General features: G+C 43.5%; 1 protein-coding gene across 1 annotated transcript in view; it reads left to right on the forward strand.

Moving 5' to 3' along the window:
• Positions 1 to 11,693: 11,693 nt before the first annotated feature.
• Positions 11,694 to 17,756, forward strand: part of LOC124740341 (potassium voltage-gated channel subfamily H member 8) — a 612,019-nt gene continuing 605,956 nt past the window's right edge. Inside the window, exon 1 of the mRNA XM_047248622.1 lies at positions 11,694 to 12,187. Coding sequence (XP_047104578.1) covers positions 11,694 to 12,187 — 494 coding nt within the window. The remainder of the gene's footprint in view (positions 12,188 to 17,756) is intronic.

The following is a 17,756-nucleotide window of genomic DNA, read 5'->3' on the forward strand; positions in this document are numbered from 1 at the left end:
CGTCGTAAGACACCCGTTTAAGTTCGTTGATGATCGATTAACTCCGTTTTTTTATTTTTTTATTACAGAAGGCACGTAGCCATCCGACCGAACACGCTGAGCTACCGTGCCGGCAACCCCTAGACCACGGGTACCTCTAGTCACTAGTCACGGTAAAAGTTGAAAAAAGGAGAATGAAAGTATTTGAAAATCCGTGCTACAGAAGGATGGTGAACATTATGTGAGTGGATGAGATATAAAACGAAGGCTATTAAGACACGGAAAGAGGACAGTACTTTACGGGAGAAAACATTACCGGGATAGGGGAGCGTTAATGGCACAAAAATCGTTCAAGAATATTCAAACTTGGTTTTTATAGAATAAACGGTACAGGACAAAAAGATGGAAAGGCTGCAAAATGTTAGAAGCTCTCGAACGTGCAGAGGGAATGTACGGCTCGGGGACATGGAAAAGAAAATAATGGAATATCTGCAGCAAACTCTTCAGAGAATATTATCAGGGCATTGCTAACGCATGTAGGATAGGTAATCAGCGCAGGGAGCAGGAGAGAGTAAATTTTGCCTCTAAAATATGGAGAATAAAATCTTTGGCAGTTTCTTCAAGCCGCTAATTCCAGTCTGTTTGCGAAGATATTGACATAGATTGGAAATCAAAAGATGTTACCACCAACGCAGAGAAACACGTTTCATTAAGGAAAAACTTAGTGATAATTATGAATATTAGATATTCAATTTAGCAGTCATTTAAGGGGGTAGACAAGGATAGATTTTTTTAAAATTTTGAACCTACTTTTTTTGTTGGCAAATGTTCGTTAAGGAGTTTAATATTTCACATGAAGGGTGCCATAAATGTTAAAAAAACATGTTGAAACCACGATTTGCATATACATCGGAATGCTCAAGTGCACCGATGTAATACTATAACAGTCAGTTTTGGATATTTTCACGGAGGACATTAGTAACAACTAAAATACTATTCGCAAAAAGATTTGTCCTAGCAACATGATTCGTTTATGATAAACAAAGCACGTGCTTGTCTCGCATCTGCTTGTCATTTCGCTTGTTTTTACAGGAAGTAAACGTGAGTGGTTGAAAACGACAAACAAACGCATTTATACAGATAGAAAACGTTCGGAAAGTAGTATCAGTCGTGCACAAATCTCTTCGATTAGTAAGCGGAAGCCAGTTCATCGACACAATTCCCTGAAAATCAGCGAGAAAAGGCCAACTGTAAGGTGCTCGCATTGCCGACTAAAAGTATGGTCAATTCCAGTGTTAAAAAACACAATTAGAAATTGTAAACACTTGTATTTTCTTCCTTTGAAAGCAACATTTTTCAAATCGGCGGAACTCATGAAATATACATCCTATTACGTTATATCTTTTTGTTGCTTGTGAGTCGTCATTTTTTTCTGCTGTTCTACGTAAGATTTTTGCATTACGTTTTAATTTTGAGTTTTGCTGCACGTTTGCATAACTGATATTTTTGTCCAAAAACTGACTTTCATTTCAGAGTCTGCCATTTTGTTAAAAACGATTTATTTTAAAAAAGTCCTTATAAACTACGACCGAGCGAGGTGGCGCAGTGGTTAGCACACTGAACTCGCATTCGGGAGGCCGACGGTTCAATCCCGTCTCCAGCCATCCTGATTTGGGTTTTCCGTGATATCCCTAAATCGTTTCAGGCAAATGCCGGGATGGTTCCTCTGAAAGGGCATGGCCGATTTCCTTACCAATCCTTCCCTAACCCGAGCTTGCGCTCCGTCTCTAATGACCTCGTTGTCGACGAGACGTTAAACACTAACCGCCGCCGCCTTATAAACTACGTCCGACAATATCATCACAATCACAGAAATTTCTGATTTTTTTTTTTCTTTTTAGGTTGAAAATTGTGGCGTTCAGAGCCCCCTCTAACCGCCCTCACAATTCATGAGGGCACACTTCACAAGGGCGGTTAGTGGGAGTAGTGTCTCTGGCTGCAAGCTTTTTGCTTAAAAAATACATAGTACCGTCTTGAGGGTATACAATAAAGGTCTAAAGTCAGTTTTGTAACTTGTTTGTTGTTTCATTGAAAGAAAATTACGAATTTCGGTTCCAAAATCGAATGTGCTACTGGCCTACCCCTTTAATAATGAGTGTGTACTAAAACAGGCGTGAATAGGACTACAGAACACACTTGCATTTACATTAAATACTCCAAGGAACACACTAGGAAATTAACGTGACAAACACTCTGATCTCGCCGAGATCTCCCATTAACATATTACTGCAATTCAAATACACATGGGCTGTCGGTTTCCTTACTGCCTACAAGGCAGTGCGGAGCTTCACAGTCGCAATCCAGCAAAGCCAGGGGTATTGTTTACACAGCCGCGCTGTGGCCTTTGAGTCTCCGGCGTGTTGTTACAGCATCCAGCTGCCGCTGTTCCTCCTGAGACGGCAGCAGGCCCAACCAGAGGCTTAGCCTAATCCCAGAGGTCCTTAGCAACTTAGCCGGTCGACCATCCGGCAATGCTGTTCCTGACTCCCTTGTGGACCACTTAGTTATGAAGCTTCCGCGTACTAGACTTCACAGTGTTTTACGGCAATACTCGACAGATGTACGAGTAAATCTTCTACGGTACCGCACTACATATGACTTTCAAAAACTTATTTTAACCAACCAGTTCTTGTTTTTGACGCTGAAAATACCACATCGAACTTGTCTACATCTCTACTGGACCGAGTATATCCTGGTAGGAAAGGGGAAGCATGTAATCATGGATGGTGAGTCATCGACAGATCGAAACTTATACTCAGGCGTGCCCGTGAGAAAACTGTTGAGATCCTTCCTGTTCATGTCGTCCACTGAGGTGGCGAAAGTCATGGGATAGCGATATGCAGATGTACACATGGCGCCAGTGTCGCGTATACAAGGTATAAAAGGACAGCACATTGACGGAGCTGTCCCCCCCCCCCCCCTCCCATAAGTCCTCGCCCTCCGTCGGTTCTTCCCCCCCCCCTTTCGTTTTTCCTCTCCTCCCCCTTTTTCTCCTCTCATCTGTCCAGGTCTCCCCCCCCCCCAATCTACCCTTGGCTGTGGTGTATCGTCTTCGTGCCGACTTTTTAGTGCTGTGTTTCCAGTGATTGTTAAATGTTGTGCGTCTTTACCGAAGTGTTGCGAACGGACATCATACTGTCGCTGGGTGTGATTTTTATATCTCTTGCGAACATAAACCGGTGTGTCTACTGTTTTACCTGTCTGCTTCCTGTCAATTTTATTAGTATCGCCCACCCTTTGTTTTATGCTTTAACTTTCCACAATTTTCCGCCGTTTGACAATTAAAGTCACCGTTTTATCGCCTGCTTCTATTCTTTCTTATCTTCTTATGTTTTAACAAATTCTGTAGGCTGAAGAGCAGCGTACTAAGATGCTGCCAGCCCGCGCCCTACGGGGAGGAAACGAAATTCAATAAAGGAAAAATAAAACGGAGCTGTCATTTGTGCTCAAGTGATTCATGGGAAAAGGCTTCCGAAATGATTATGGCCAAACATAAACAGGCTTTCAACGAGGTGTGGCAGCCGGAGATAGACGCATGTGGCAACCCATTTCGGAAATCGTTAGAGAATTCAATATTCCAAGATCCATAGTGTGCCAAGAGTACGAAATTTAAATCATTACCTCTCACTACAGACAACGCAATGGCAGATGGCCATCATTTAACGTCCGTGAGCAGCGTCGTTTGCGTAGAGCTGTCAATGCTATCAGACAAGCAACGCTACATGAAATAAAGGCAGAAATCAATGTTGGACGTACGAGGAACGTGTCCGTTAGGACAGTGCTGCGAAATTTGCCCTCAGTGGACTATGGAAGCAGCCATCCGACGCCAGTGGCTTTGCTAATAGCACGACGTCGCAAGCAGCGCCTCTCCTGGGTTCCCGACTATATCGGTTGGACCCTAGACCACTGTAAAATCGTGGGCTGGTGACATGAGCCCTAGTTTCAATTTGATAGGAGCTGATGGGATGCAGCTGATGGTAGTGTTCGTGTGTGAGGCAGACTACACGAAGCCATGGACCAACTTGTCAACAAGCACTGTGCATGCTGATTTGGCTCTGTAAACGTGTGCGCTGTGTTTAAATGAAATGGACTAGGTCCTTTGGTCTAGTTCAACCGATCAGTGACTGGAAGTGGATTAGTGTTTGGCTCCTCTGAGACCATTTGTTGCCATTCGTGGACTTCATTCTGCGAAACAACGATGGAATTTTTATGGATGACTATGCGCCATGTCACCCGGCCACAATTGTTCATGAGTGCTTTGAAGAACATTCTGGACAACTCAAGCGAATGATCTGACTACCCAAATCATCCGACGTGGGACATAGTTGAGAGGTCAGTTCGAACACAATCGTGCACTGGTAAAACTTTCACAAACCTACAGAGATAGCATGGCTCACTACTTCTGCGGGGGACTTCCAATGGCTTGTTGAGTCCATGGCACGTCCAGGTGCTGCACTGAGCAGGGCACAAGGAGCTCCGACACAGTATTAGGAGGTATATCATGACTTTTGTCCCCTCGGTGTAAAGTTAATGACACGGCATACAATATTAATAGAAACCTCGGATGATTCGTAGATGATGCAGTTACCTATAATGGTCTATAGAAAATACTGACAAGATCTCAGATTGGAGTAGTCTGAGAATATACATTACTGGCCATTAAAATTGCTACACCAAGAAGAAATGCAGATGATGAACGGGTATTCATTGAACACATATATTATATTAGAACTGACATGTGATTACATTTTCACGCAATTTGGGTGCCTAGATCCTGAGAAATCAGTCACCAGAACAACCACCTCTGGCCGTATTAATGGCGTTGATACGCCTGGGCATTGAGTCAAAAAGAGCTTGGATGGCGTGTACAGGTGCAGCTGCCCATGCAGCTTCAACACGGTACCACAGTTCATCAAGAGTAGTGACTGGCGTATTGTAACGAGCCGGTTGCTCGGCCACCATTGACCAGACGTTTTTCAATTGGTGAGAGATCTGGAGAATGTGCTGGCCAGGACAGCAGTCGAACATTTTCTGTATCCAGAAAGGCTCGTACAGGACCTGCAACATGAGGTCGTGTATTATCCTGCTGAAATGTAGGGTTTCGCATGGATCGATTGAAGGATAGAGCCACGGGTCGTAACCCATCTGAAATGTAACGTCTACTGTTCAAAGTGACGTCAATGCGAACAAGAGGTGACCTAGACGTGTAACCAAAGGCACCCCATACCATAACGCCCGGTGATACGCCAGTATGGCGATGACGAATACACGCTTCCAATGTGCGTTCACCGCGATGTCGCCAAACACGGATGCGACCAATATGATGCTGTAAACAGAACATGGATTCGTCCGAAAAAATGACGTTTTGCCATTCGTGCACCCAGGTTCGTCGATGAGTACACCATCGCAGGCGCTCCTGTCTGTGATGCAGCGTTAAGGGTAACCGCAGTCATGCTGTCCGAGCTGATAGTCCATGCTGCTGCAAACGTCGTCGAACTGTTCGTGCATATGGTTGTTGTCTTGCAAACGTCCCCGTCTGTTGACTCAGGGATCGAGATGTGGCTGCACGATCCGTTACAACCATGCGGATAAGATGCCTGTCATCTCGACTGCTAGTGATACGAGGCCGTTGGGATCTAGCACGACGTTCCGTATTACCCTCCTGAGCCCACCGATTCCATATTCTGCAAACAGTCATTGGATCTCGACCAACGCCAGCAGGAATGTCGCGATACGATAAACCGCAATCGCGATAGGCTACAACCCGACCTTTATCAAAGTCGGAAACGTGATGGTACGCATTTCTTCTCCTTACACGAGGAAACACAACAACGTTTCACCAGGCAACGCCGGTCAACTGCTGTTTGTGAATGAGAAATCGGTTGGAAACTTTCCTCATGTCAGCACTTGTAGACGTCGCCACCTTGTGTGAATGCTCTCAAAAGCTAATGATTTGCATATCAGAGCATCTTCTTCGTGTAGGCTAAATTTCGCGTCTGTAGTACGTCATCTTCGTGGTGTAGCAATTTTAATGGCCAGAAGTGTACTACAACCCCCTATAAATCACAGAGACTATGAAAACAAGACTATATACATTACTGAGCGTACAGAGGTATTTAAGCAATCACTCTTGGCGCGTCCCGTATGCGAATGGAATGAGAAGGAAGCCTTATGAGACTTATCCTCGGTCGTGCACTTTAGCGAGATTTACGTTGTAAAGATGTAGATGTATATGTAATCATTCTGGGAACCATTGCACGAAGTGTGGCGAAGGGTACACGGTCTACTAGAATAATTTTCTGTCCTGCCTGTGAAATTTACGGATGGTAGAGACGTTGTCAGTCCTCCCAGTAAACGTGCGATTTACTTTGACCCCTACATGCATGACACATAACTAAGAGGTCTTAATGTATTCCTATGCTCGTATTGGGAAGTGGTTGTGCGGAATTTTGAGAACAATGCTCTCCCGGAGCGCCTTTCTTATAGTTTCTCCCATTTCAGTTTGTTTGGTCTCGATGAGAGCTTCACGAAAATCTTAAAAATCTGGCTTCAAGACAAAAGCCTTGCGAACGTATCATCTTAAATGTATCACTCCTGCCTATCTGACGGTTGTGTCTGACAACAGTGACTGATTGATTGCTAATCGTTTTCGATTTTCGTCAACTCACGCTATTGGGTCTATAATAGATTTATTTGTGGTGAGGATCAGCTTCAATCCTTCCACCGAGACAAATGGTTCAAATGGCTCTAAGCACAATGAGACTTGACATCTAAGGTCGTCAGTCCCCTAACTAAACTAAGGACATCACACACATCCATGCTCGAGACAGGATTCAAACCTGCGACCGTAGCAGCCGCGTGGTTCCGGAATAAAGCGTCTAGAACCCCTCAGCCATCGTAAACTTATGACAACGTGACTTTTCCGTATAGAGCTGCATCGTTTATCAAGCGGTACATGGAATGGGAATCCTTCTCAGGGTGTACATAAAGTCCGGGAACACTTCAATTGCCGGCCCTGGTGGCCGAGCGGTTCTAGGCGTCGTGAGTCCGGACCCACGCGGCTGCTACGGTCGCAGGTTCTAATCCTGCCTCGGGCATGGATGTGTGCTGTCCTTAGGTTAGTTAGGTTTACTTAGTTCTAAGTCTAGGGGACTGATGACCTCAGATGTTAAACCCCATAGTGCTTAGAGCCATTTGAACCATTTGAACACTTTAAATTATTTATTGCACAAGAATAAAACATTGTACAGATGTGATAAATATTGCATTTTGAAGATAAACTCTGAAAATTTTTTTACAAACATTCTATATGCGAACCATGTGTGACCCCGCAGACGTCAACACGGTAATCGAATTCTTGCCATACGCGTCCTAGCATGGCATCGTCGACTGTGGCAGTTGCTTCCCGTATTCTCTCCCGCAGCTCTGCTACATCACGTGCTAGAGGCGGTTCATGTACCAGATCTTTAATGTGTCCCCACAGAAGAAAGTCACACGGAGTGAGATCTGGTGATCGGGGAGGCCATTTGTCGAACTCCAACACACAAAAAGCTCGCTCCGTACCTGAACTCGCCTTGTTTGCGACTAACGCTGACTATCGGTAAATTACCAAACTACGCTGTGGCAGCATATGTGAAAAAAAAACTTTCAGTGGTTCTCTTCAAAATGTCATATGCATGATATCTGTACAATCTTTTGTTCTTGTGCAATAAATAACTGAAAGTGTTCCCGGACTTTATGTACACCTGAATTTTGGGAAGACTAAAAGTCTTGTCACACTTGATTAGAATGCCCACGACGCAACATCCACTTCTGGCCATGTTCCGATGTTTCACAAACACGTATTTTGTTTACTAAACAAGGTTTTCTGGAAATCAGGAAACACTGTACCAAAATGAGCTCGGCTATTTACATCCTTCGCGATCTCGTGGATGGAAAGGTACGGTGGATGTGCGTGTGTTTCATTAGATACCAATTTATCAGACGTACACTTATGAACACAACAATTGGATGGTACAACGGACCATGTTTATTATCCCGAACGACAATATTCTGGTATCCAGATACAGAGTGACAATTATTGAACTATATGAAAAAAACGTAAATTAGTTACAAATTACGGCGTGAACACGCGTTATTCAACGTCACTACAGATATTCGGATTTAGGACATGACATGTTCGATACGCCTGCCGTTATTGGCGATGATGTGGCGCAGGCGAATAGCGAAATTATGCAAGACCCGCTGAAGTGACGGAACGTCGATGTTGTCGATGATCTCCTGAATGGCTGATTTCTGCTCTGCGATGGTTTTGGGGTTATTACTGTACACAGTCTTTAATATAGCCCCACAAAAAGGAATTGCACACATTCAGATCCGTAGGATATGGCTGCCAATCGAGGCCCATGCCAGTAGCCTCTCGGTACCTCAGAGCCAAAATTTGGTCCTCAAAGTGTTCCTGCAGGACATCAGACACTCTCCTGCCTCGATAGGGTCGAGCTCCATCTTGCAGAAACCACATATCGTCGAAATAGGGGTTGCTCTGAATAATGGAGATGAAATCACCTTCCAAAATCTTCACGTACCATTTGGTAGACACAGTGCCATCAAGGAATATCATACCGATTATTCTGTGACTGGATACTGCACACCGCACAGTCACCTGCTGAGGGAGAAGACATTTCTCGATCATCTAATACGGATTCTAAGATACTTTCGATGCCTGGTGTACGAAGCGTGGACATAAATTGTAAAAAATTATTTAATTATTAAGATTATTTCATGGTTAGCAGAAAATAGTGCCTCTTATATTAAGTTTTGGAAATGATTATTATGGTTTTACGGTTTTTCTGATCAAGCAGTTTAATTGCGTAAATGGTCATCACGCTTTTACTGTTTTTTGGTACAATAGTTTCAGGTGAGTTAAAATTTTAAAAGGAAATAGTTCAATTTAGTTGCAAGTTTCTGGGAACTATTTAATTGAAAGTTATTTGCTAAATATCCACTGGGACATATAATCTACAGGAGTCAGATCTTGGTGAATAAAATTAAAACTTATAAAGTAACCAAGGTACAAAATTAATATCGTTCGATATTACCAATTTCTACGCTAATGAATCAGTTTAAACAACTGTACAAATCATGGAGAAAAATCTGCGTGCCTTGAAAAAAGGTATAACATTAGAACAAATTATGGACCTTTCACTGCTACTAAAAGTGGTAGTCAAATACAAATATTTTGGATATTTCTTAAAAAAAATCTGTTTCCGCAACTAGATGGGCTTCGAATGCTTAATCCGTTGGTAGGTCTTCTAAGAGACAATTTTATAAATGCACGAGAAGAAAATTTTTTCAGAAGTTATACTGTCACAGAATTAGGCATTCAGTGTTACTCTAAGGACGTATATGATATCTTATTTATAAACAGTGGAACTAATGATGGGATTACCCAACTCTTCGAAACATTTCATAATCTTAATGAGAAAATCAGTTTAGCTTGCGAGTTACAAAATTATGAATGAGAATTAAAATTATATCGATCTATATTTGATTATAGTAGATGATAAAATAACTTTTGATGTCTTCCGTAAGGCAACGAATATTGATCAGATTGTGCCTTCCGATTCAACACGTTCTCAGTCCCATAAGACAGCTTTCTTTCATTCAGCCGTTCAACGTTCCGTAGTGACACCACTATCACCAACTAAACTAAATAAAGAAATTAAATTGAAGCTGTGGTCTTTATCACAGTTACTAATCCTCATTAGTGGGAAAAAATTTCGAAGCGAAAAATAATACAAGAATCATTACTTTAGGTAAGGTTCTGGATAAGGATATTGATTAACTTTACTTATGTAATTTATGATATTGGATTCAGCGCCTTTTAGTTTAAAAATATGGCTACACGGCTGTTTTCTCCACAAATAACAGTTTACAAAAAAATTATCCATAGTTTAAAATGTCAAATGACCCTTTATGAAGCTCAGGCGTTTTAAAATCAGTTGCTGTATTTGCCCGGTGTTTTATATCGAACAAACCGATAGAGCTTGTAACACAAGGTATAAGGAGGAAAGGTATTAATGTTCATAATTCTACGCGCGCATGGCATTTATTAATATCGCGACACTATCCAAAACGAGTAGACGAAATGATGGTTCTACAAAGAAGAAAGGGTGGAAACTTGGTGTCTGAGGAGAACTTGAGACCTTTAGACTTATGCCCAGGAACGATGGACTCGTCTTAAACGAATAGCCGAAGTTGCGGAACAAAAGCTTCTTTAACGCCTTTAAGCTTTGCTCGCAACTTTATTATGCTTTGGTTCGTGCTTCCATTCACTTCCATTTCGGAATCGTTCTTTCTCTCTTTCCTTCACGGACTCTGCACTTGCTTAGTGATAGTAGGCCAGAAGGCACTGTATACAATACTTAGTTTTGAAGTGGTTATGAAAAGCATTTTTCCCGCTTTTTGCATGTTGTAACAGCTGATAAAAAATCCTCTACAGTAGTTCTCTTTTCTCATCGCGTATTTGTAATTAATAGCTTTGCTCATTTTTGCTAGTTATTTCCGTATTCATTTTTATAAAAATTATCTTTTACACAGCCTCTTTTTTGTACCAGCTACAATTATTTTGTTTAAAACTTCTGCATATGTATCATACTGACGTAATGCTGCGACAGTTACGTATTTCATACTGTTGAGCGTTTATCACGCTACTAGCACCAAGTAAGTGACGCGCACTACACCATGTTTACTTGGCGTCGGAACTGGTTGCCAAATGCTCAGTCCAATATCTGCTCTTTTAACGATGTACCTGTTTTAACAATTTTTACTCTTTCCACGGAGGAATTTCTTTCACTTTTTCTGCTGTTTGACTTGAGCTTCTTGGCTCATCGTGTATGTTTACAATTTAAACGTCATGTATTTCTAGTAAATAACAGTTATATTCCATGTTCTCCTTTTCAATGTATTTCGACGTACTCGTATTAAGAATTTTAGACGTTTATTTTATAATGTGTTTAAACATTATAGGTGACTTCCTTATCAAGAGGATACCTTTAGTGGTATCGAAACCTAGTGTATGTTTTTACATTAAACTAAAGCAACCGGTTGGCTGTAAAATTCATGGCCGGCCGAGGTGACTGAGCGGTTCTAGGCGCTACAGTCTGGAACCGCTCGACCACTACGGTCGCAGGTTCGAATCCTGCCTCGGGCATGGATGTGTGTGATGTCCTTAGGTTAGTTAGGTTTAAGTAGTTCTAAGTCCTAGGGGACTGATGACCATAGCAGTTAAGTCCCATAGTGCTCAGAGGCATTTGAACCATTTTTTGTAAACTTCATTTATTGAGAATTAGTTTACGGTTGCTTCTGTCAGCCATATTTAAAACTGTGATCCACAGAAGGCGTACCCAAAAAGCGAGTCTGTGATCGAATTGATAATTTTAAATACTGATGTATGTTTCGTTTTAATGACAATTTGAATTTGTCAGACGCCTTTCCAGCACCAAGTCGTCGCTCCATATTAGCTTCTGGTGCACCTTCTTTTCGGTATCAAATTAAACGTAAGCGCCATTAAGTTTCACCTTCCTCTCTCTCTCTCTCTCTCTCTCTCTCTCTCTCTCCCCCTCTCTTTGTCTGTGCGCGTGGTAGTGAGTAGAATGGGTTGGAATAAGGTATACTGCGTCGGTTCAGCTGGACTAGAGCCGCCGTACCAGAGTGTCGCGCCGTTTCGGCCTACAGCAGGGTCGCGGCTCTCGCATTCCCGGGCCCTGCCCTCTCCCCGGGCTCAGAGGGTTGCCCGGGCCGCCTGCACTCTCCCCGCGCCGTGTCCGAGCGACCGGCCGCGCCGCTGCCCCAGCACTCCGCCCTGCTCCGCTCCCAAGGGACCCTGCACCAGCAACAGGTGGGCGCACAGTGATGGCTTGGCTACTGCCAGCCTCGGCAGCCGCAGGCACAGCCGGTCGATGGTAAAACCTCCCAGCCGGCTCACGGGCCACCGCCGCCACTCAGGCTCAGGCGTCAGCCGAATTTCACCCTCACAGCCATTTCCAGAGACGTCAGCAAAACGTACATCCGACTACGCGTGGGGTGTCATTAATCAACCTGTTGGTTGTCTTACATACACACACCATACGCTCAGAAGTAAACAAAGGTACAGAGAAAATATTTTTGTTTGCGAATGACAAATACAGTGAAGAGCCAAAGAAACTGGTACACCTACCTAATATCGTGTAGGGCCCCTTAGAGCACGTAGAAATGCCGCAACACGACGTGCCATGGTCTTGACTAATGTCTGAAGTAGTGCTGGAGGGAAGTGACACCATGAATTCTGCAGGGCTGTCCATAAATCCGTAAGAGTGTGAGGGAGTGGGTCTGAACAACACGTTGCAAGGCATCCCAGATATGCCAGAATGAGATTTTCACTCTGCAGCGGAGTGTGCTCTGTTATGAAACTTCCTGGTAGATTAAAGCTGTGTGCCGAACCGAGACTCGAACTCGGGACCTTTGCCTTTCGAGGGGAAGTGCTCTACCAACTGAACTACCCAAGTACGACTCACGCCCGGTTCTCACAGCTGTACTTCTGCCAGTATCTCGTCTCCTACCTTCCAAACTTCACAGAAGCTCTCCTGCGAACCTTACTGAACTAGCACTCCTGGAAGGAAGGATATTGCGAAGACATGGCTTAGCCACAGATTGGGGGATGTTTCCAGAATGACATTTTCACTCTGCAGCGGCGTGAGCGGTGATATGAAACTTCTTGGCAGAGCTTCTGTGAAGTTTGGAAGGTAGGAGACGAGATACTGGCAGAAGTAAAACTGTGAGGACGGAGCGTGAGTCATGCTCGGGTAGCTCAGTTGGTTGAGCACTTGTCCGCGAAAGGCAAAGGTCCCGAGTCCGAGTCTCGGTTCAGCATAAAGTTTTAATCTCCCAGGAAGTTTCATCCCAGATATGCTCAATAATGATCATGTCCGGGGAGTTTGGTGGCCAGCTGAAGTGTTTAAACTCAGAAGAGTGTACTTGGAGCCACCCTGTAGCAATTCTGGACTTGTGGGCTAACTCATTGTCCTGCTGGAACTACCTAATCCGTCGGAATGCACAAAGGGCATGAATGGATGCAGGTGATCAGACAGGTACGTGTCACCTGCCAGAGTCGTATCTAGACGTATCAGGGCTCCCATATCACTCCAGCTGCTCACGTCCCTCAACCAGCTTGAACAGTCCCCTGCTCACATGCAGGATCCACAGATACATGAGGTTGTCTCTATACCCATACACGTCCATCTGCTCGATACAATTTGAAACTACACTCGTTTCACCAGGAAACATGTTTCCAGTCATCAACAGTCCAATGTCGGTGTTGACGCATCCAGCGAGGCGCAAAGCTCTGTGTCCTGCAGTCATCATATGGGTACACGAGTGGACCCTCGACTCCGAAAGCCCATATGATAACGTTTCGTTGAATGGTTCGACAGCTGACAACTGTTGATGGCCCAGCATCAAAGTCTGCAGCAAGTTGAGGAACGGTTGCAATTTTGCCACGTTGAACGATTCTCTTTAGTCATATTTGGTCCTGTCATTTCAGGATCCTTTTCCGGCCGCAGCGATTTCAGAGTTTGATGTTTTACCGGAATTCCTGATATTCACGGTACACTCGTCAAATAATCGTACGGCAAAATCCCCACTCCATCGCTACCTCGGACATGCTGGTTACCATCGCTCGTGCACCGACTATAACACCACGTTCAAACTCACTGAAATCTTTATAACTTGCCATTGTAGCAGCAGTAACTGATCATACGACTGCGCCACACACTTGTCTTATATAGGCGTTGCCGACCGCAGCGCCGTATTCTGCCTGTTCACATATCTCTGTATTTGAATACCCCTGGTTATAGCAGTTTCTTTGGCGCTTCAGTGTACTATACCATTATACAATAGGTGATTCTTAAAATTATGTTCGGTAAGTGGCGTCCTACATTGTTGACACACTGACTGGAAGTTGTCCGTAGTTCTTCGTGCCTTTTCCGGTGGAATGGCCGCCACTTCCCGGGTGATCACCTCCTTAAGTAATTGTAGGGACATGTTTGTTCACTTGAATCTTCGAATTACAAGGTGGTAAATCGGGCGTCTTTGAGGGCCAGGCGATTTCTCCTCACGAAGAGAGAAGATATCCAGGAAACTCTCAAAATATCTAGAGAATGCCGAGAAGTGTGAGCTGTTGTGGAAGCAGATTTCTCCCTCTTCGTGGACCCGGATAAACTGGTTTAACTTAGGTCGGAGGAAGGTCTGTATCGTTAAGCCAGCTGTTTCAAAAAAATACGTAGCCCAACACCGAAGTCAGCAACGGTGCGTCAGACAGTCGCACGGTGGCTGAGAACTGGTTGCTGGTGAAATTCCACAGGGTTTCCTGCTCCGCATTAGGGGAAATTTTACTTATTTGCAGTACCTGACAAGCGCAAGTGTGTTTCATCAGAAGAAATCAAAACAGTTTCAGGGCGATATTTCTGAAAAATTTCCTCACACACACAGCTCTGCGAGATTCAAAATCTCTCTCACTTAAACTTAGGTAACCGTCATTTAGTGTAGGTGTATATGAAGCAATTTTTTCAGGATTCTGTTGACACTCCTATCAGATAATTCCAAAGCAGCATCATGTTTTAGTGCTCAACGTTTTGCAGTGTGCTGGACAGAAGCTCTGACATGCGCCACATTTCCTGGTGTAGTCGGAGGTTGAGCAGTAGATTTAATTTTCAGTGCAGAACCTCGCGGTCTATAGTACGACACCCGAGCTCTAATAATTTTTTTTTTCAAGAACAGAATAATCTCGATCAAGTCCCAACCGAATGCGAAATGCTCACTGAGTAGTAATCGAAGAACCACCGTTACGAATACACAGACAAAGCACGAAGCTCACGACATTTCACCTATTGAATATGGCAGGTATCTACTGTCGATTGATAACCACTCCACATTACTAACCCCACCACAACTCACACAGCGGCCTCTCCACATACGGAAGGTCTTTTGGCCTGACACTGCATCTGGACACCCCTATGTATTGCAGAATTGGCAACCAGAGGCTGATCCGTCAAACGGTGGTGGCGAGTATTGTGCTGCCAGTAGAGAAGCGGTAATAACTGAACGGGTCTGTCTGGAGAACGCAGAGACTTCGAACGTCGACTAGTCAGTGGTACTAGCCGGCCGGAGTGGCCGAGCGGTTCTAGGCATTACAGTCTGGAGCCGCGCGACCGCTACGGTCGCAGGTTCGAATCCTCACTCGGGCACGTTTGTGTGTGATGTCCTTATGTTAGTTAGGTTTAAGTAGTTCTAAGTTCTAGGGGACTGATGACCTCAGAAGTTAAGTCCCATAGTGTTCAAAGCCATTTTAACCATTTAGTCAGTGGCACTTAACTGACTAAAGAATCCATCAGCGAATTTTATACCATTCTAAAGCTCCCCAAGTCGAATGTTGGTGGTGTGAAACGTGAAGGAACAACCTCAGCTAAATCATGATATGACCAGGCAGACCTCATGTAGTGAGTGCTACCACTGCGGATGGTGACTGAAAAAAAATAAAACAAAAAAAAAAAAAGTGCGAGAATAACTTGCGCACCGAGGTTTTCGTACAAACTTAATGACGCATATAGACAGTTCATGCATTCCGAGGATAGAGAATCTCGAACATTTTATCCCGTTATCTACATTTATACTGGCAAGATATCACTCCCAGGGATTCCAAGACTTTCGAGAATGTTTAAATTTCAAATTTGAAGTCAGACAACAATTGACCAAAGAAATATTTTTTTTCTTGTGACGCAATTAGAAATTCACAGCTTTCTGATTTTTTCCCTTTTGTTGTACTATGAAACCTTGCTTCTTGTCAAAGTTCATGGCTCTACGTCAACGGGAAGTTACCTTTAGGTATTTAGGAATTTACGAATAAAAAAAGTGTGACATACACGGCCATACCTTTTGATTGCACTGACATAGAAACTTGGTGTTCTACTGCACCAAAAGATCATAGACATCAGAATGTGACAGTAATTTCAACTTGATACATGCACTCACTACTGAGAAAAAGGGGTCCTACTAGTCGGAGGCACAGACAGACAAACTGATAACAAATGACAATATTTTTTCGTATGATACAATTACTTTTTTACAATTTTTGGAATCTTTCCTTTGATCGTACATTAAGCCTTGCTTCCTGCCGAAGTTAATAATTTAGGTCAACCGGAAGTACCCTATAAGTTTTGATGAATGAATTTGCTAGTGTCAAAATATATCACACAAATCGTTCAAATGGCTCTGAGCACTATGGGGCTTAACATCTGAGGTCATCAGTCTCCTAGAACTTAGAACTACTTAAACCTAACTAACCTAAGGACATCACACACATCCACGCCCGAGGCAGGATTCGAACCTGCGGCCGTAGCAGTCCCGCGGTTCCGGACTGAAGCGTCTAGAACCGCTCGGCCACAACAGCCGGCTATGTCACATAAATGGCCGTATCTTTTGGCAGCATTGACCTAGAAGCTAACACTGGTTACACGGCCAGACCTCGTTATGTGACTCACGTTACAGACTGATATGTCCACCCGTTCCTCAGAAAGGGGGTTGTTGACAGACGGACAGAGTGTGATAACAAATGACAACATTTCTTGTTTTTCGTGTGATACAATTACAAAATCACAATTTTTCAGATTTTTCCTTTGGGTTTGCTGTGAAACCTTGCTTCTTTCAAAATTTCATGATACTAGGTCAACAGGAAATACCCTATAGGTTTCTGATGAGTGAGTTTGCGAGTATCAAGACATGTGACGTAAATGGCCTCCATTGACCTGAAACCTTTATTTCTTTTTACGCCACCAAGGAACTGTAGACCATAGTAAGTGACATAAATTTCTACTTGATATGTCTACTCGTTCCTGAGAAAAAGGGTTTTTAGAATTCGGACAGACAGGCAGACACACAACGAAGGGGACCTATACCGATCGAGGAACGGAACCCTAAAACATCAACAGAAGGAATCACTCGTGAGTTACAAACTGGTGTCAGCAGCCTAGCTAGCACAACGATAGTGCGTGGGGAATTAAAAAGAATGGGATACGAGGTTCAAGCAACTCCTCATAAGCTGCACATTTATGTTGTCGGTGATAAACAACGCTTGAGGTGATGAAATAAGCGGTGCCACTGGACACTGGAAAGTGACGGAAGTTGCATGTCAGCATGCTCGTAAATAGTATTCTTATTCAGGACACGGTGACTGATTGTGATCTACCCGATGGTAGAGCTTGCCATTTACAAACTCTTTAAATTTTCAACATTGTCAAAATATAGGCCATAATTTTGAAAAAGATATTTTATTTATATCTAAAACATTAGACTTACGTATTTCATCACTGGCATAGAAAATATGTTTACAAATGCAGTGTGTGTCTATATCGTAGTGCATATCCGAAGATGACAGCAAAGTACTACTGAAACCGGCCATCAATGCAAAGTAAATATTTAAATGCGATCTTGGATCTGAAGTATCTTTTGAAATATTGCAGTTCGTTGCCACATTTCTTCAATAGTATCAAGGGAAGTACTGTGCACTTCACTTTTCAGAAAACCTCAGACAGAAAAGACTAAAAGATTCAGGTGGGATGATCAAAGAGGGTAATGCACACACTCTGCTCGACTTATTCATTTTGGTCCACATTGCAGCGTTAGAG

Source organism: Schistocerca piceifrons, chromosome 1, assembly GCF_021461385.2.
Source record: "Schistocerca piceifrons isolate TAMUIC-IGC-003096 chromosome 1, iqSchPice1.1, whole genome shotgun sequence".
NCBI lineage: Eukaryota > Metazoa > Arthropoda > Insecta > Orthoptera > Acrididae > Schistocerca > Schistocerca piceifrons.